We start from the raw sequence: 20,652 nt of genomic DNA on the forward strand, positions 1-20,652 counted from the left end.
GTCAGGTCTTAGACCACCCTTAGGAGTCAAAGCCCAACGCCAGATAACTTGTAGAACCTGTATCCACTATGGCTAGAGATCTGAGATAACGAGTAGCTTGTCAGTTTTCTGCTACCACTCTTACTAGTGCTAGTTAACAGTGTTACTCTGACCCAGCCCCATCAATGTTCTTTGATTCATTATCAATAAAGGAAGTGTAACAGCACCACCTGGCATTGTTTGCCAGATCTTGTGTCATTCTGTGGGCCAACAGAGAATGAGACAAAGGTCATTTGTGAACTTATGTCTGGATATCTGATAGCAAAAAGGCTTGTGTTGAATTCTGTATGATCTGTTAGACAAAAATAAAGATCTGAATTACCACACAGTTAGCTTTCATTGCTACAAAATATTTATCAAAACTTCAAAGATTTTAAACAGGACCGATCTTTTGACTAACCTTCACTGTTACATCCATTCTATTGCAAAAAAACCAAACAGATTTGCATTAATTGTACTACAAAATATTTTTATAGGGCAGTGGTCCTAATTTACATTCCTGTTCAAAAGGAAATTTACTTTTGCTTATTGTGAATTTTTAACAGAACTGGATACGACAGAACTCATTAGAAACATCAAGTTTTACAGCAAAATTGCTTCATGCACACTTTTCTAACTAGCATCTATCTAGTCATGGTTTATAGTTCAAAGGTTCAAAATGGCTTTATATGCCTTATAATTCACAATTCTGTATTTTAGGTAAAGGAATAATGTTACATTGGTTCTATGTATAAACACACAAACCTATATATTCCTCTTGTGGTTTTTCCTCCCCCCAAGAAGCGTTAAGATGCTTTCTTGAAACCCTTTAAAATAGGATAGATGTTTTCAAATGCCTCATAGATTTCAGAACGCTCTTTTGCACCTAGAAAAACAGTTAAAACAGCCTAATAACTAAGACAATATTAAGATGGCTCATAAGGTTGCATTCATTACTAAGTCAACACCAATAAGTACCAGCATAATAAATAATAAAAGCATTTTCAAAGGCAAGAAAAACCGAGGTTTTATCAGGAGTGATGTTTCTTAATGTTCGGGTCACCACAAAATTCTTCTGGATCAAATAGGTGACCATAGGAGGTTGGTATGTCTTGTTTTAGAATTGCAGTAAGGCCCTGGTTTCAAACACGGGACTTTCTTGAGCCCTTCTGGGCCTGTGGAAAGCCTCAGCTGAGGTATGTTTTTTGTTGTGGGGTGGATGTGTGGGGTGGGGAAAGGCGTTGTAGTTAAGATATCCAAAAAAGTATTCTGAAAGAATCCATGGCATATAAATGGCCAGCATGGACTTCGTGGGACCTTCAGAGGAGATGTTTTAGCTTTCTGTCCTGAATGCCCAGTAAGTTAAGTTCATTACAAGGATTGAAAGTCTCTGGAAAAAGACATGTAATTATTTGCCTTTAAAGTGTCATTTACAACTATATTGGTACATGTGCTGAATAGTGCCAAAGTCTAATAGAGGCACTTTGCCTTTTTAGTCAGTGTGAATAAAGGAAGTTTCCCCAACATGGTAAATGTTCCAGAAAAAGAAAGCACAGAATTATTTATCTAGGAATTTTAATGTTTGCCTATAGGCTTGGATTCTAGGTTATTGGCAAGCGCTCACAGCACTTAATTTTAAGTGCCTTGCTGAACAAGGGCCAGTACTAGGACAGACACCTTCCTTTCCCGTCAGCAACTACTACCTTAACAATAAAGAAATGTTTTAATTGAGGAGGGAAAGCATGACCAGGATGTGTTACTTTCAGGGGACTCAATCTTACTGTATCGGACTACATTACTAATAAATGCACTTCTAGTTGTGGTGACTAAAATAGTGTGCTGATGTATTTGATACCTTGACCTAAGTGGAAACACACACACACACACACACACACACACACACACGTGGATGCACAAGTTTAGGGATGACGTGCATGTAGGATTTTTTTAGGCATTATGCACAGTCCTGTAGAGCGTTCCAGTAGTTCACAACTATGGCTAACCAGCAGTTTTTGCACCATGCAAGAAACATCAGCTCATCTTACATATCATCTTACTAGACAGAGAAGTGGCTCTCAAACTTTTCGGCATCACACCCCCTTTTTGATTTTTGAAAAACCCTCATGCCCCCCCTCCCCAAAAATATAGCAGCACAACTTGTTGAGCCAACCTTCCCCCCCTCCACTACACACTGACCAGGGCAGCAAAACTTGATGAGGGGGAGGGGCTGGGTCCCCCCTCTCCCCCGTTTGGGAACCCATGAGATAGAGTGTTCAGAGTTACTGCTGTATATGAAGACCCCACTTACCAGTCAATACGACTTTTCCAGACACAAAGATGAGCAAGACAATCCTTGGTTTGACCATTCTATAAATAAGGCCAGGAAATAGTTCTGGTTCATAACTATTTAAGGAAACAAAAAGGGGAGAAGAGTTAGTAGCACGGACAGCTTGGCATTTGATTTTTACTACTAGTGGATTATTAAGCTCCATGAAATATATACTGCTCCTTTATATCAAAAGTATGCTGTAAGATAGTTAAGCCAATGTTTTTGATTAGCTAGGATTAGATCCCTGATCAAGTAGCCCAGTTTTGAGCACCTTTAGCTCCTACTGAACCTTGTAGCTTCTCATCTCATTGCCATCTGTGAAGACAGCTGATGCTCAGCCCTCTTAAGATCTGGGCCATTTACTCAGGAATCTCCTTTTAGTCCCTCACATTTGTAGGCGTTGGCATTATTGTCCCTGAACCGTCCTCAAGATCCCTTCCTTGAGCTACACAGAACACTTACAAATGTAGCCAAAAGGGAGATAACTAAATAGGTCTACAGTACACACAGAGCCTAGACAGCCCAAAATAATGACGTATAGGGCATGAAGCCTAATTCAAACAGATTCAATTTGAATTTTCATTTGTGGCATGCAAACTTCACCCTTTTCCCAATTTCCTGCAGTGACCAATTTTGAATGACTGCACCTTAAGCACGCTAAGTCAGTCACCCAGCCGCAAGGTTACATGTTATTACACTTTAACTTGAACTAGTGCAAGACAGATCATAACATTGTGCTTTTCATGTAGCCTGCTATAGAGTGAGGCAAATATCTAGAGGAGCTGATATATCCCCAGATGACCTCTGCTCATCCCAGAGGTATATGTAGCCCAGTTGAGAATCAGTCTAGACTATCCCTGATGGTGTTTGTAGATTTTTAAGAGGAGCAGGTTAGACGATGGTGATTCCACAATCTCCCTGGGCTATTTTTTTTCCAGAGATTAGCCATCCTGACAGTTAGGAATAGGGATGTTAAATTTAGATTAAATCGAATAGTCAATGGGATTTCCATCAACTATTCAATTAGTCTATAAGGGCACCACCGCCTTTGAACTGTAGCAAGAGCCCTAGCAGGCTCTTGCTACAGTTCAAAAGCAGAAGTCCAGCAGGGAGCACGGGGCCAGCAGGGGACTGGCCCTGTGCTCCCTGCAGCGCTTGAGCCTTTGAAAGATACAAGAGCCCCAGTGGAGAAGGAGCAAAGAGGCACTCACTCGTGGCTGGAAGATGGGCAGGCAGGGCTGGGGAAGGGGGCAAAGAGGTGTGTAGAGTGGAGGCTGGGGAGGGGCCAAGCGGGACCAGGGCAACCTCCCCAAATAAAAGGAGTCACGTGTCACCCCAGGGTACACTACGGCATTCAATAGCTCACTGGGAAGCAGTACACACCTTACCATACTTGTATGGTAGCTCAGCATTAGGATTTCTCACATCAATTTACATACGACTTCACCCCTAGAACGTTATTTATAATTACCCTGCCCCTAACCCCCAAAATATGAACCTGATGCCTCTCTGCTCACCCCGCCCCCCAGCCCACATACCTACTGAACTGCTGATGTGTTAGAACCAGCCCTTCCAGCCGGATGGGGAACCTCACATCACAGCTGCCCACCATATTCTGTATTTTGAAGTCCAGGAACTTGGCAGGGAACCCAAGCTTCTGCACCACACGGGCGTACTTCCTAGCGGCAAGCCGGGACTGCTCTTCACTGCAGGGAGCAGAGACGGGAATTGGAGTTTGAGGTTTCTAGATTTACAGCCTTCTCCTGAAATCCACCCTCTCCTCCAACGCCTGATTGGCTAGAGTCACATTTTACCTCCCATTGTGTATCTAGCTGAGTTGGCATCCTTAATGTAGAGAGCAGGCCAGACTCAAGATCCTGAATAGGAACAGTGGTGTGGAGGGCAAAAGGGGCAATTGCCCTCAGAACCCAGCAATTCAAAAATAGGGCCCGAGGCTCTCAACTGCCACTACCACTGAAGCAGCAGCAACCGGAGCCCCGGACCTTTAAATTGCTGCCGAAGCACTGTGTGGAGCACTCTGGGTGGCTCTGAAAGACACCAAGCCCCGCCCCTTCCGCTCAAGGCCACGCCCCTTCTAGAAGCACAGAGCCAGGGGCCTGGCAAGTCTGTCGGCCTCCCCCGAATGGCCTTATACTCGAGCAGCTGGACTTTACACGTGGGTGTTTTAAAGTGCCACGAAGATTCTGTTGCAACCAGTTCCTGCAGATCCAGGAATGGGGTAGGAGGTAAAAAGGAAGGCCTTGCATTGGTGCAGCACTAGGTTATCTAATGCCATGGATGTGCACAGCTCCTTATGAACAGCCTCCCACAGGAGTTTACAAAGTTAAACTACAAAAGAGAAAGGGTAGAACTAGGGTGAGAGATTAGCCCTTCTGCAGGGCAAAGTATTCCGGACAATTTTTTTTGGAAAAAAAAAAAAAAGTACAGGCAGTCCCCGGGTTACGTACAAGATAGGGACTGTAGGTTTGTTCTTAAGTTGAATCTGTATGTAAGTCGGAACTGGCGTCCAGATTCAGACACTGCTGAAACTGACCGCCAGTTCTGACTTACATACAGATTCAACTTAAGAACCCCAAGCTTCCCCAAGTCAGCTGCTGCTGAAACTGATCAGCGCTGATTCCAGGAAGCCTGGGGCAGAGCAACTCTGCCTCGGGCTTCCTGTAGTCAGCGCTGGTCAGTTTCAGCAGCGGCTGACTTGGGGACGCCTGGGGCAGAGCAGCTGGGGTGCTGCAGGGTTGGTCCAGTAGTGCCCAGAGCGGGTGCTGCAGGACCAATCCGCAGCGCCCCAGCTGCTCTGCTCCAGGGTCCAAAACAAAAGCCTGGTCTGCTGGGGGGGGGGGCGGGGCACACTATCCGCGCCCCCCCCCCCCAGCAGACCAGGGACACGGGGAGCAGAGCAGCAGCAGCAGCGGGGTGCCGCGCCTCTGAGGCTTTGCTCTGGCAAAGTCTCAGAGGCGCGGGACCCCCCCGCCCCCCCGCGGCTGCGGCTTCAGTCCTGGTGCCTGTGGTCTGCTGGGGACCGTCCCCAGCAGACCACAGGCACCCGGACTCAAGCGGCAGCAGCGGCGGTTCCCGCGCTCCTGAAGCTTTGCTCTGGCAAAGCCTCAGAAGCGCGGGAACCCGCCCGGTGCCACCAGGGGCACCGGAGCAGCTTACGAACGGGGCTTTCTCGCCCCGGAGCTTGCAGGTAGCAATCCGCTACCTCGACCTCCGGGGCGAGAGCCCCGTTCGTAAGTGCGGATCCGACGTAAGTCGGATCCGCGTAAGTCGGGGACTGCCTGTAGTACAGTCAGCAAGCAAGCGTTTTACAAATCGTGATGGTTTCACTGAATTCTCCATCCATAAAACCAAAACATTTAAACCCAGCAGATCAATTTCTGGTTCTAAGTGACTTGGTTTAGACAGTTCCTTTAATTTTAATCGAAAAAGAATTAGAGGCTCAGAAGCAAAACAGGATGTTGCCTTTGTGGTTTATCCAAATTAACTTATTCACACAGCTCGGGAGGCCTTTCCAATACAGACAGGGCAGTGGGGTGGGGAATTGGTCCTATTATAATTCCATGGTGTCCAAAAAGCTAGCCAAATGTGGCTATTTGGCCGGGTGAGTGTAGCTAATTCTCTATAGCAGTAGCCACTATAGTTGGACACCACGTTATTACATGTTTCCCTAAGAGCAGCATGATGCTTTAAGACAGGCTAATAAATGGCTCATAGGTGCTTTGCACGGTCCCAGGATTTTTGGAACCTAAAATACTCCTATACCACCTCCCGCACTGGAAGGAGGGTATCAAGAGTAAAGTCGAACATGGTACATGGGGTGTATGCTAGAATCATGCAGCAAGACTGGGATCCCATAGGCCCAGCACTGCTGTAACAGCAGGCACGGATAAAACATTCTTTGTTGCAGGCAGACTGTGGCAATTTGCAGGAAAAAAAAACCTAAAGTCTTGTCAGTTTGCTGAAATTCTATTTATGACAATGTATTTTTTAATAAAGGTTAATACTTAACGTGAAGCAAGGGATAGACGACAAACATTTATCACATAGTTTAATCAAGGTTTTATTCTTTTGTAGTAAAAATTGTGTCTGGAATTCCATTCACACATACATTAACCGACTAAAGTAACAGACTAAAAGACTAAAGAACCTAGAAATTCTTCTGGAATTTACAGCTGAGGGTGGGTGGGATAAAAATACAAGGAAAAGGAGGAGCAAGCATTGCAGGGAGGGATGGGAGTGGATTTAAAGAGTCCCTTGCTAGGGATGTGAACATGTAGCTTCGGTTAAGGGATGAGCCTAGGCTCATGGGTTAACCCTCATGGTTACACGCAGCCCCTCCCTCCCTCCCCCACTGCTGCCTCTGTATCAGAGGCAGTAAGGGGGGCAACTGGTGCACATGGGGAACCAGTTTTTAAGCCAGCTCCCTGTGAGTGCCAGCTTCTGCAGCACAGAGGCAGCAGTGCAGGAGGGGAGGGGGAATGGGAACCGTGAGCACTGGCTCCCTCCTCCCCTCCCCCACCTGGGAACTTGTAACTGCTGAAAATTTGAGCAGTTACACATTTACAAAAACAAACACATTTTAACATTCCTATCCCTTGCAGAGCTTGTGTGCATGCAATTCAGATTCCTCCATACAGGAAGAAAAATCAGTGAGCTATTTAAGCCAGTTTCCCCATCTCTATGTTGGAATAGCACAGATGATCTGGCTCAACTGAGATTAGGCAGCACTTCGGGAACCTAATCAAGCACCCCTTGGTGGGTACAGATTTTGGAGGGTGTAAATGATGAGCCAAGTAGAACAAGCACTGCTGCTTCCTGAAGACAGTGGTCCCCTCAGGAAAGACTGAGATAACAGTGGGGGATTTCAGGACATGTACTAGAAAAGGCAAGGATTTCAAAAACACACACACACACACACACACACACACACACACACACACACACACACACACACACACACACACACACACACACACACACACACGTAGAATATTTCAGTGCTATGAAGCAGTCTCATCTATACTTGAAAACACCTACTTAGAGAGACAGACAACACCACAAGCTACATCAAGGCTACGCCTGGAATGAGTGGGAAATTGAACTCAGTGATTTTCTATTACTTGCCAATGATTTTTCTATTACTAGCTGCTCAGCTCAATGCTGAACAGCGGTGTGCCATTTAACAAGCCCCTCCCTCCCCCCATTACCATCAGGAGCAATTCCCATTCTTTTTGGTCTTGGGACGTCCCTTTTGTGGGCCTGGTAGGTCATTTCACAGTTTTGTCCCAGAATGCCGTCTGCTGTTAGAGCCAAACCTAGGGGAGAAAACGCCTCCTACCTTTTTGCTCCTGTGCAGACCATTTTGCCCGAACTGAATATAAGGGCTGTTGTTCTTGGTTCTCTGATTCTCATTATCACAGCAGCAAACCTCTGGAGATTAGAGAAGTCAAACAATACTAGTGGGGCCCTGGTTCATGAGTGAGGCTCTGGGTATTACAGTAATACAAATAAGAATACTATCTTGTAACCAAGCTTGGGTCTAGTTGGCATCAAGTAATACAAGCTTTAAGAGTATCAGAGGGGTAGCCATGTTAGTCTGAATCTGCAAAAGCAGCGAGGAGTCCTGTGGCACCTTATAGACTAACTGAAGTGTAGGAGCATAAGCTTTCGTGGGCAAAGACCCACTTTGTCAGATGCATATACATGCATCTGACAAAGTGGGTCTTTGCCCACGAAAGCTTATGCTCCTACACTTCAGTTAGTCTATAAGGTGCCACAGGACTCCTCCAAGCTTTAAGAGGTTTATTAAAACTTTCCCATTTTATCTAAGAGCTTCAAACACTGATCAGAAAACTACAGGGACTGTTATGCTTAATTCTTTGTTGTGGTGCACACTTGGGCCAAGTCTACACTAGGGGGCAATGTTGAACTAAGGCACATAAGTCCAGCTATGTGAACAGCAAAACTGGAATCGACGTACCTTAGTTCCACTTATTGCAGTGTACCCACTGCAAGGGGTCAATGGGAGAAATTCTCCTGTCAACTTCCTTTAGGCCAGGTCAACACTAAAAATGGAAGATTGAATCAAAATACACAATTCCAGCTACTTTAATTACGTAGCTGGAGTCGACATACCTTGGTTCGAGTTTCCCTGCCATTCCCACAGCGTGAGGCCAACAGAAGCAAATGCTCGTTGGCTTGCCTTATTCTTTGCAGAAGTAGGAGTACTGGCCACTGTTGGGGGGTGCCCTCTGAGTTCAATTCAATGAGTCTTAGACTAGCTAAATCAAACGCCAGAAGATCAATCACAGCAGTGTCGATCTTCTGTTTAGTGAATACATCGCCTTATTCCTCTCACTCCAGGGGAGTACTGGAATACATGGGAGTGCAATCAGCGGTTGATTTAGCAGGTCTTACCTCTGTGGGATCAATCTCCTGGAAGGTAAGTGTAGACAAGACTTTGGTCATTTAGATGTTATTTACTTAAGTACCCCTTCCTCCAAATTAAGGCTTCCATTTGGAGACTTTTGGGGGGGAGGGGGAAAGGAAATGTTACTACAAACCTGCTGTTTTATCTCCATATATAATTTTATTAAACACTATTAAAGGTTATCTTATGAAAATCTGCTTTAGATTCCAAATCATTAGGATTGAGTGTATATGAGCTGCTATAGTAGAAAGTGACAGGAATGGCTGGAGCCAGCCCTGAACACGTGGCACCATCTTAAGAAACCCACACCTGAGGCTGTTGTGTATTTCTTTAGCACTGAAAAATGCAACTTGAAGACATTTTCAGGGACTTGGAATCTAATGTCTGTCCTGTCCCCTCAGCACAATAAGGGGAGACAGAGGCTGGGCCCCAACTCCCTTCAGAAGGCCAGCCATCCTGCACCTTAAGTGAGTAGTCAGCCTACAGCCAGACAGAACTGCAAGGACATGGACAAAAAGATGACCAAGATCTGACCTTCAGTGAATACATCCGAGTCTACAAGAGCTTTCGGTGACTTGAATTCAACTCATTTCTATTTCAGTAAGCTGAATGCTAACAAAGAAGGCACAATCAGATTTTTTTTTAAAGTATAAACCCCCAATGAAATATTCTTTTAAAAAAAAGTCTCACCTTTGGATTATATTCTGCATTCCTGGCATGCAGAGCTATATTCTTCAGATCTAGTTTACAAGCCAAGTTGACAGTGGACACTATATTCCTGAAGAAATAAGAAAGCAACTACATGTTCAGAAAATCATAGATCAAAAGTGATTAAGAAAAGACTCAGTTCAAAATCAGGATGCATGTTACCTTCTATTACATTCCTGACCATTCAATTACTACTCCACAGTCATAACAACACAAATTTGGTGAAAGTCAATATATAGTCAGTCCATTGCCAAAGCTATCCCCATGTTAAGAAGTTATTAGTACTCTACTGCTGCAATCGCTAGGTTATTTTTTTCGCCAGCACCACAGCAGTATAGGCTGGTATGTCTAACCTGTATTACTAGAGCTAAAAACACTGACAGAGTTACTGTCGCACACCAACTACCCTCTGTAGATAGGAGGGTGGCTCACGGAGATGTCACCCTGACCTAGAGAGTCCAATAGGGCAGAACAGTCTGACTGCTGCAGAAGACAGGATTCTCTCTGTGCCTGCAGCTGTGCCCTTTCCTTCCCCCCCCCCCCCAAACACTGGGATCAGACAAACTATCGCAGATCCATGTCCAGAGAGCACCAAAGCAGTTAGACTCAATGGGGTTCTTACCAACCAGCTGATGGCCACACTATAGACTACAGGCAGTCCCCGGGTTACATGGATCCGACTTACATCGGATCCCTACTTACAAACGGGATGAGACAACCCCACACTAGCTGCTTCTCCCCAGCAGACCAGGGAGACGCGAAGCTAGCACCCCCCCCCCCAGCAGACCAGGGAGACGCGGAGCGGCTTTTTTCAGCAGACACCTCAGCTTGAGAATAAAGGACTGAGGGAAGTGAGGTGTGGGAGAATAAAACTGAGCTCTGGAGAAATGTTTGTCTAGAGTTTCCCCTACAATATGTACCAGTTCCGACTTACAAACAAATTCAACTTAAGAACAAACCTACAGTCCCTATCTTGTACATAACCCGGGGACTGCCTGTACTATGGTGATAATAGGCACTGACTTTCAGTATTCCTTCTAATATTTTCCATTCGTGAGCAGAACAATTTTTTTTATGTACACCTGGGCATGTGCAGATGTGCACCACCAACAGAAACAGCCCACAGCACGTGCGGCAGTGGGTGCTCTGCTAATCAGCTGGGCAGCACCCGAATCTCTCCTGGGTGGCAGCCTAAGTGCTCAGCTTACAGGGAACACTGCTGACCATCCGTCTGTTTAAAGAATCCTCCTTTGAGGATTGTTACTTTGGCCCCTGAAGTTGAGTACATGGTAGTGGTTGAGGGCCCCTGGAAGTTTAAGATTAAACTCTTGCAAGGAGTTTGCACACCTAGGGTTGCCAGGAGCCCGGTTCTGAACTGGGCAGTCCGGTATTTGAGCTTTCGGTCTGTGAAACAAATAGAAAAAATACTGGACATTTATATTTCCTAATTAAGTAAGTTGTATTATCATCATGAGTATCAGTACGTAGTTGCGGACTGCCTGTCTGGCTGACACTCACACCAGCCAGGCAGTATGCAGCTACGCAGTAGAGAGGAGGGGGGCAGGGTCTGAGCGAGATGGAATCCCTAGGTCCAGACTCGCCAGTGTACCCCGCCGGGACTGTGCGCAGGACGGGCAGCACCCCGGGATCGGCATGCGCCCGGGTCAGCCCCACTCCCCACCAGCCAGTTTCCCCCACAGCCAGCCTCCCTCCCCCCCCGGCCAGTTCCCCCTGGTCAGCCCTGCTTCCCACCTGCTGGCCCCTTCCCCGCTGCCCCGATAAGCCCCACTCCCCCCAACCCCCTCCTGACCAGCCCTGCTCCCCTCCCGGGCGACTCTCCCCCTCCCCCATGTTCTGAGATCATGTGTGTGCAGTATTTTTTTGAAAGCCATCTGGTAACCCTATGCACACCAGACAAAGGCTGCAGCTCCTTCAGAGGTAGGAGTTACGCACAGCACATGCAGTTAAGTTGCTTGAGCCAAGAACACGCTTGCACGGAGACCAGTCTTCTCTTTAGCCTAGAGAAAATTTCACTGCTGAAGCATGCACCACACTGGACCTTCCTATATTTCTCCATTTTAGTCTTCATCCCATCACATACATGATCTGAAGTCTCTCTCCCCACCTTTAGAAGATTAAGTTTACTTACTGTAACTGAGGAACAATGCCAGAGCTTTCAGAAACAGGTGTCATTGGGGTAATAGGGGTCATGGGTGTCAAAGGGGGACAGGCCCCAGATGTTTCATGTGAGGGCTCAGTAGCATCCGCATAGCTCAGTTGTGACAAATTGCTGTCATTTAAGAATCCACTGTCCTGCTCCGTCGACTGTGACTGGTATTGCTCTCTTGGCATTTCACGACCATCTTCCAAATGAGTCTGCTCTCCATGATCTTGGTTAAGATCATCTGGAAGAAAGCTGAGATCCACAGAGGAAAAGTCTGTAGAAAGTTCTTTGGATTGGTCAAGATGAGAACCAAATGATGCACTTGGCGCTGCTTGAATCGGTAGGTCCGTGTCAAAAGGGCTCATGGGGGTGTAGAGTTGAGGACCAGCTGATGAAAGGTCATCCTTCATTTAAAAAGAAAATAGGGTGTTTTAGAGGACAAGATCCCATTTACTTTAAATGACCGTGCTTGAGAAATGGAATGTTCTTCATTGAATGGAAAAAGGCAGAAAATATTGCTCCCCGTGACTATCATAGCTAGCACTTTCAAGTTAAAATGTGTAAGTTTGTCAAAAAAAAAGTGTTTTATGGGCTCATACTTCAGCGACTTTTCTCCCTCTCATCTCGTTAATGTCAGTTTGTAAGATATAGAGGATTTGCACACTTTAAATCAAATTTCTCCCTCGTTGTAGACCTGGCCTAAGAGTTGCTTGTAATCAGCAGGGCCAGGAAATAATTTTTACAGGTGTGGAGCACCCCACCACATCACCAGCTGAAGGCAGTGGGGGCTACAGCTGCTCAGCACTTTAGGAGATCCAACATGTGCCACATCGGGCAAGCACCCACAAAAATTATTGGAAGAGAAATTCACTAAGACGTTCATCCTAGATTCCTCTCTCTCTGCTTTATTTAGACAGATGTTTAGCTGGGTTTAGGTCTATTAGAGCTGACCACCTTTTAAAAGAACAAATTCAGTGAAAATTGGTTTTAGACTGCATTGAAAATTGTGGAAAATTCCCACTTTGGTCAAACTGTACTGGTTTCTCCACAAACCTTTCCCAGTTTTTGATAACTTTTGGGGGGAAACCCAAGACATTTTTCAAAGTTTCTCCACAGGAAACAATAGACATTTTGTCAATTGACATTTTTTGACCAACTTTAGTCTGCATTCAATAATAATCTAGGAATCCATCTTGGTAGTTCAGGGAAAACCTACCAGCTGAACAGACAAGTGTGCTCTGTAGAACACAGTCAGTACCTGATAGACTGAAGTATGTGGCCAGTAGAGACTCTGACTGATTTAGGAGAAAGAAGATTTTTCCAGAGTTGCTTGAGTCCTTAACTCAATGTTTGTATTTTGGAAAATAAAATGAAAATGTCCATGCTTCATTTACATCATTGCACCGAGGTGAGGCCAGGAACAAGGGCTTAGATATGCAGGCGGCCAGGGGGAGAGAGGGCTCTACCAGCCCTCTCACCACAGCAACTTGGGGCTAGGTGAGAAACTCCTCTCCATGGCTGCTGCACCTCCAGTGGACACAGCAAGGGGAGGGGTGCATGTCCCCCAGCTGGGGCAGGTCCATCTATTCTGCATTGCCCCGCCAGAGTGAGGAATGCAGCAAACTGTGCACTTTTCCCTCACAAGGGGGGGGGAGGAGGGGAACAGCCAGCCATGTTCCCATATGAATCGGGAGGAGCTTCACCCTCCCTAAAGGGCACCTGGTGGGTAGAAGGCTGAGGCAGTCCCAGATAGGTGGAAAGGATGAACCCCCAGCCAGCCCCTCTCGCCTGCCTGGTGATGGTCTCTTTTCTATATGGTTTTATGAGAAGCAATCCCATTCCAGGCACATCCCATTGTCCTGGCACAACCAAACATTCACCTTGCTGTAAGTTATGATCAGAAGAAGCTGTATACCAACTTTGGTAGTGTAGCCAGACACAAACCCCATCTTGTTTTTCCACGAACCCCATCTTGTTCCCCCCCCCCCAGAGAGCAAGAGAAAGGCAGTCAGCCTTTGATAGCACACCTGCGTTCCCAGGGTGCCTGTCCCTGACTCTACCATAAACAGAAACCAGACAGTAAATGGGCTAGCTGACGACCCGGGGCCTCCCGTCGCCCTGATGGCTAGTACCAGTAATTGACACGCCTGCACTGTCCCAGGAGAGGAATCTTCGCCCATCACATACCAGAGGTGCCCATTGTCTGCATTTTCCCAGGTGTAAATTATGCTTTGCACCCTTCGTGGGAAACTTGGTGTTCAAAGCCATTTTTCCTAATTGACCACTTGAGACCAGGAAGAAGCCTACATGACCCAAGGGGTATAAAAGAGGTTCAGCAGCCCACCCCATTTGAGCTCCAATCATCTATACCTGCTGGCAGGTATTGATTGTCTCCCGAGGTCTGTGGGACGCCCAACCTCGCCCTACTTCTTTCCGAGAGATTGAGAGAAAGATGCTGGCCACGCCAAGTCTGGAACGCAGGGGTGAGAATATATACCTGCTATGTGTCTATTTTGCATGCATTTAATAAGAGCTCAGAGAACCAAAAGGGTTGCATGGTACCTGTAAGTGACTTATTAGTGTAATTTCTGTCCTGTCCTTTGTAGTGGCTATGTTATCTGTAACACAGTAGTAGCATTTAACAACTAAGTTTACCCTGTAACAATAAAATAGTAACTGTTTAAGCTTTAACCTGACTCCTTCAGTTGCTGTAACAGAACCAAGCACAATTTAAAAGAACTTCAGCCGGTCATAAGGGACTCACTGCCCTGACCGTCAGCTGACAGGTAGTCCTAGCTCTGACCGTTTAAGAGGGGTTCTTAACAGACTCTCAAATATGTAGTAGATAAATGCCTTCATACTTCCATAACTAACATTCTTTTTTAAATAAAGTGGTAAAGGTTTACAGTGAATCCGAACCACAAGCTGAAGTTCTAGCTGTTCTCTACCACCATTTCTTTGGCTTCATATCAGAAAACGTGAAATGCCTTATATCAAGAAAGGCAACAGTCTGGGGAGGAAGACACAAATGAGCCCCAAGAAAGTTCGATAGAAAACCCTTCTCTCAACCCAGTTATCCCTCTGGACTAGCTTATGTAGTAGTTTGGACTTATTTAAGTCTACAGAAGAGTGAGGGGAGATTTGATAGCAGCCTTCAACTACCTGAAAGGGGTTCTAGAGAGGATGGAGAGAAGCTGTTCTTGGTGGGGACAGACGACAGAACGAGGAGCAATGGTCTCAAGTTGAAGTGGGAGAGGTCTAGGTGGGATATTAGTAACAACTATTTCCCTAGGTGGAAGCACTGGAACGGGTTACCAGGGAGATGGTGGAATCTCCATCCCTAGAGGTTTAAGTGCCAGCTTCACAAAGCCCTGCCTGGGATGGTTTAGTTGGGATTGATCCCGCTTTTAGCAGGGGGTTGGACTCAATGACATCCTGAGCTCTCTTCCAACCCTAGGATTCTAGTTAATTAACAAGCTGCTGCTTGTTGGGCAGGAGAAAGCAACACATTTATCATAAGATACTTATTCTTTCCTTCCCTGCAGAGCGCGTGGGAGAAATTTAACACACCCCGCACTGTACTGGTGAATCAACGCTGACTCCTTCAGAATAAAGTCCATCAATTTGAGGCCTAGTCAGAACAGACAACATGGTGGAATGCAAGAGCCAAAGAGAAGGAATAAGAAGCTTAAAAAAAAAGGGAGGGAGACAGAAAATAATGGGGTAAAATAAATCAAGGAGAAGAGTAATTTCACACAAAACACATTAAATACTGTAGAGAACTGTCCTGGGGCAGAAGCAGGGAACCAGACTAAAAGCACAGGTGAAGAGGGAAAAGCAGCACAAGACAAGTTTTACACGGGACTAGCTGCCAAGTGTTACCTAATGTACTCTAGGTTAGCTGACTTGATTGATGATCGTCTCTGCCATCAGCTATGTAAGCTTGGAGCGTTTCCCATTGCCTCACTGAAGAAATGATAGCTTGGCAGGCACTCTACCCATCTGAAAGGTCACTACAATATAAGGCAACTCACTGGCAGAGGAGTGATACGGTCCGTTTACAGTGTGATTGGGATAAAACTGATTTAGACACCAGATATGATTTGTGAGGAGTTAGCCACACAACACCCAAAACAGTTGCTACAGATGGAACCTCTCTAGTCTGGCACCCTCAGGACCTGACTAGTTCCAAACGAGAATTTTCTGGACCACGGGAGGTCATTATTGTCTAGCAGCATTATCAACACTGCCACTGCTTACTGGGCTGTTCGAGAACATTTAGGGGTGAATTAGAGCTAAACAACAGCACAGAACACTGACAGCTAGGACAGGGGGCTGTAAACAAACTTTTTGAGACCACAGGAAACTTGGCCACACCCATAAAAAGTGGGCATCCAGTTAAGTAAAATAATTCCAGATGGATATTACCAGACAAGGGAGTTCTGGATTAGGGATGCATATGCCTTTTGGGTAGTCAAGTAATGACTGACTAGTTGCTTCCCCTCCTCCCCTGCTGCCTCTATCAGAGAGAGGCAGCAAGGGAGGGGAGCAGAAGCCAGTGCTGGGGGGAGCCAGCTCAAAAGCCAGTTCCTCCCAGCAGCATCTGGGCAGCAAAAGAGGCAAAGGCATAGCAGGGGACCAACATGAGCCGCTAACGAGCGGATTCCAGGCTCACACCCGGTCCCAGACGCTACGTGTGTCTGCTTTTTAAATGCATTCAGAGCCTGGAAGCTCTTAATACAGTGGTCTCCAACCTTTTTAAGCACAAGATCACTCTCTGAATGTAAGTGCAATCCAAGATCTCCCTCAAACCCAAATACACTTGCCCGCGCCCTTCTTGCACCTTCTCCGAGGCTCCGCCACTGCTCAGTCCATCTTCCCTTGCTCCCTCCCCCTCCTTTCCTTTCACCAGGCAGGAGCAGAGGGTTGGGACACAGACTCTGGTCTTGGGCTAAGGGATTTGGAGTATGAGAGGGGCTCTGAGCTGAGCCTGGGACAGGGATTTGGGGGGCAGGAGGGGTTGAGTACAGGCTCTGTAAGGGAGTTTGGATCCAAGGGGCTCAGGGTGCAGGAGGGGGTTCATGACTGGGGCAGGAGTGGGGGATTCTGGCTCCAGCTGGACACTGCTGACCTCAGGTGGTGGTGCAGTGGGGCTAATGCAGGCTCACCTCTACTCTGGCCCTGCAACACTCTCAAGGCAGCTAGCAAACTCCCTCCATCCCAAGCGCCATGCCCCCATCCTTCCTGTGGAGATAGAATATGGGGGGGGGGGGGGTAGCTCCATGGCAAAGGGCAGGAGTTGCGTAGCAATGGGGGAAGGGGCAGTTGAAGTGCTGGAACTTGATAGTCTCTTGGCCAAACTAGTCAGGATGACCTGTCAGAGGCTCCAAGATCTCCCAGTCGATCTAGATCTACTGGTTGGTGACCACTGTCTTAATACATTTAAGAATCAGAGCCACAGCAGGGTTAGCTCCTAGGCCGGGAGCTAACCCTGCTGCAGCTCTGCAGTTTCCCCCTTATTGACTAATCAAGCACTCAATGGAAATTCCATCAACTACTCGATTAGCGGATTGCCCACAATTTAACATCCCTATTCCGGATTAGAGAGGTTCAACCTGTACTATGAGTTTATCATTTGTATTGTAATACCACCCAGAGGTCAAAAATCAAGACCAGGCCCCTTGTGCTAAGCACTGTGCAGACACAGGAAGATGTGGTTTGTGCATCACAAACATAGAGCGCAAACCCCTCAACACTGCAAATGGACCTCTGCCAGTGGGCGGTAACTCATGATGTAACAGGGGTTATGCATGGTTATGAGGGTCCCAAGGGTGAGGACTAACTTAAAACAAGACAATGAATTAGTAAGAAATAGAAGGAGGGAGGAGTAACAGAAGACATGTTATATGGATCCAACATCTATGCCCATCTTCATGATTCCAGGCCATTTAATGTTTCCTGTTCCAGAGTAATTCTCAGGAACATCTCCCAACCCTCTCCCTACCCATTATCAATTGCCAGAATTATTTTGTTTAGAGGGCTAGATTTAGGTTCTCGCCACATTACAATGGGACGGTTGGAAGGGGAAAAACACTTGGGGTGCGTCTAGACTGGCAAGATTTTGTGCAAAAGCAGCAGCTTTTGCGCAAAAACTTGCCAGCTGTCTACACTGGCTGTTTGAATTTGCACAAGAGCACTGACATTCTAATGTAAGAATTCAGTGCCTCCCGCGCAAATACTTTGACACCCCCACTCAGGGATAAACCCTCTTGCGCAAGAATAGTTGCGCAAGAGGGCCAGTGTAGACAGGCACCTTAATTTTTTGTGCAAGAAAGCCCGATGGCTAAAATGGCCAACAAGGACTTAACAAGACTTTGAACTTTCTCACCCATTACCAAGACAGTTTCCCCAATTATCACCTGTAATACCATTAACTCACAAACATCCCACTCTCCCTACCTTTAATATCATCAATTCACAGACACTTACCTTCCTTCCTCCCCCTTTCCACCCCCCCGCATCCCCCTTCTGTTCTGCAATGTGATTTGTCCTTTTCATATTTGTTCATTTTTTTAATTGTATCCTTTGGTATATATGGTTGTGACTACTTTCTTCCACTATTTGATCTGAGGAAGTGGGTCTGGCCCACGAAAGCTCATCATCTAATAAACCATCTTGTTAGTCTTTAAAGTGCTACATTGTCCTGCATTTTGCTTCAACTACCCCAGACTAACACGGCTACATTTCTATCACTAATCCTAAAGGGATTTCCTGGATGCTTTCCCCCCCATTCAGCCTCAGTGGTGTTCAGAGTGGTGCCAACCAGCACCTTGATTAGTCCTACATCGACAAGGGATGAAGCTCCTCTGGCCAAGGGCTTTGGTCCCATCGTGGGGAAATTTTCGAGAGCCCTTAGGAAGAGAGGTGGCCAGAGCAAAGCTCACAGGCTCATTTCCACTGTTGGAGCCGACCAACGCCAAGGAAGAGGAGCCAGCCGCAGGCCCCGATCCTACAGTCTTGAGGACACAAGGACACCCCGGCCGGCCCAGACAGCCTCCCTACCAATGCAGGGAGCAGCCCTGGCTAGAGCCCGTGGCAGGCTCAGGAGAGAAGGACCAAGGGGTGAAACCTCAGCCTCCCGCCCCCTTCAGGGGCCGTGTCTAGCAAGGAAACCCTGCAAGGGCTCTACAGCCAGAGGGGCAGCCCTGCCTCAGCTGCCTAACTCCAAGGAGACCGGGGGGGGGAGCAGCAGGGTCTGACCACCCCCAGCTCAGGCCCCCCCACCAGTGGCAGCAGCGGCCGGCTGGGGTCCCGGGGCGTCCTCACCTGGCCCGTGCACTGCTCCCAGTAGCTCTCCAGCGAGGGCTCCATGCGGGAGCGAAGGGGGCAGCGTGCTGCGGGGCCGGCCCGGGCGGGGCATGTCGGGGGCTGGGGCGGGGAAGGCGCGAGCCAGGACGCTGCCTTCGCACCTGGCCCTGATTGAGGGAGCGCACCGACCAGCTGGGACCTCCCGGGAGAGGGGGAGCTGGAGGAGGAGGGGCGTGTCCGCTGTAAAGTGGAGCCTGCCCCCCCCCCCACACGGGATAAAATCCACCTGAGATAACCCCCCCCCCCAGTCTCTCGGCGCCAGCGGCTGTCCCGCCCCCTCCTCCCCTGCAGAGTCCCCTGTGGTTCTTGCTTGCTCCTGGAAACAGGCGTGTGTGTAAACGGACCAAGTCCAGAATAGCTGGGCCGGGCGTGGCTCCTGCAACCAAGCGCGTGGCTCCTTTTTGGGTGTATGGCGCTGGCCCGCGTGGGGAAAACCTGCGGAGTGATACCATGGGCCCAAGCAAGACCTCGGTCTGGACCCTCCCCCAGGAAACTGTGTAGAGACGCTTCAGAGGGGAGTTAGCCTGTAACTGGGAAAGGCCAGGTCTACAGTCGGGCTTCTTCCCTGAGTAATATGCAAATGAGGCTAAATGTGGACTATTGCCGAGCCTCATTTGCATACCTAATGAGCCACCTTTTTTTCAGAAGAGGCTCTTGCAAGAAGGCGTCTACACTGCCCTTTCTTGTGAAGGAAAAAGCCCTCTTGCGCAATGCTGTTCTTCCTGAAAAGTAATAGGTGTAACGGTGTTGTGCAAGAGGGTTTTCTTGCACAAGAAGGGTCCGTGTAGACGCTCCTTCTTGTGCAAGAGCCTCTTCTGGAAAAAAAATGGTGGCTCATTAGGTATTCAAATGAGGCTCAGCAATAGTCCACATTTAGCCTCATTTGCATATTACTTGTGCAAGAAGCCCCGAGTGTAGACGTAGCCAAAGAGCGAATAGTCTTGCAGCACCTTAAAGACTAACAAAACATGTCAATGCCATTGACATGTTTTGTTAGTTTTTAAGGTACTGCTAGACTATGTGCTGTGTGTTAAGTTTTTTTCCTGTTTAGAGAAGGGGGATTAGGAGAAGGGGACTGAATTTCTTCCAAGCTAAGTAAAGCTTTGCTTTTGTATGGGAGGTAAAGAGTCTCTTTCAGAGAGAAGACTGGTTTCATAGCTGAAGTCCCCCACCCCACATAGAGCTGTGTGCAAAAAGGCATTTTGAATCCAAGATCATCTCATGTGAAGAGATGGGTTTTTTCCCACAAAAGCTTATGACATGGTATAAGCTGGTATGGGGTGTGTGTGTTTGCATTACTTGTGGAAGGGGGGGTGCATTCACACCTTTGCAACCTACATTTACAAAAAAAAGCACACTCCACAGAAATTCCCCTGTACTGGCCCGCTGTCTGTATTATTTTGCTAGTCTCTAAGGTGCTACAGAACCATTAATTGTTTTTAAAGTTACAGGCTAACAGGGCTACCCCTCAGAGGCTTTTCACAGCAATGTTTCTTGGCTACTCTCCATGCTGAGAGCTTTTAACTTCATATTTGTCATCATTCATTCATGTTATAACAGTAAATTGAAGATGAAGTTCCCTTACTAGGCATGAGGTGGTGGTGGCTGAATGCT

The 20,652-nt window shown here is 47.2% G+C and overlaps 1 protein-coding gene across 1 annotated transcript; it reads right to left on the reverse strand.

Moving 5' to 3' along the window:
• Positions 1-366: 366 nt before the first annotated feature.
• Positions 367-19,222, reverse strand: TBPL2 (TATA-box binding protein like 2). The gene is made up of 7 exons (XM_075926033.2): positions 18,997-19,222; positions 11,656-12,074; positions 9,489-9,576; positions 7,707-7,798; positions 3,886-4,053; positions 2,327-2,421; positions 367-904 (listed from the first exon to the last, which is right to left on the reverse strand). Exons 1-7 carry the CDS (start codon positions 19,039-19,041, stop codon positions 825-827), a joined length of 987 nt encoding a protein of 328 aa, XP_075782148.2. The 5' UTR covers positions 19,042-19,222; the 3' UTR covers positions 367-824.
• Positions 19,223-20,652: the final 1,430 nt, after the last annotated feature.

This window comes from Pelodiscus sinensis, chromosome 5 (assembly GCF_052426305.1).
Source record: "Pelodiscus sinensis isolate ZL-2025 chromosome 5, ASM5242630v1, whole genome shotgun sequence".
NCBI lineage: Eukaryota > Metazoa > Chordata > Testudines > Trionychidae > Pelodiscus > Pelodiscus sinensis.

Bases quoted from the DNA above. Each gene is read 5' to 3' on its own strand.
- TBPL2 (XM_075926033.2), bottom strand. From the start codon at position 19,041: ATGGAGCCCTCGCTGGAGAGCTACTGGGAGCAGTGCACGGGCCAG. The intron at 2,422-3,885 runs GTATGTGGGCTG...TTCCTTAAATAG, and splicing joins ACACATCAGCAGTTCAGTAG to TTATGAACCAGAACTATTTC. The intron at 905-2,326 runs GTAAGTGGGGTC...CTGTTTTTCTAG, and splicing joins TGGAAAAGTCGTATTGACTG to GTGCAAAAGAGCGTTCTGAA.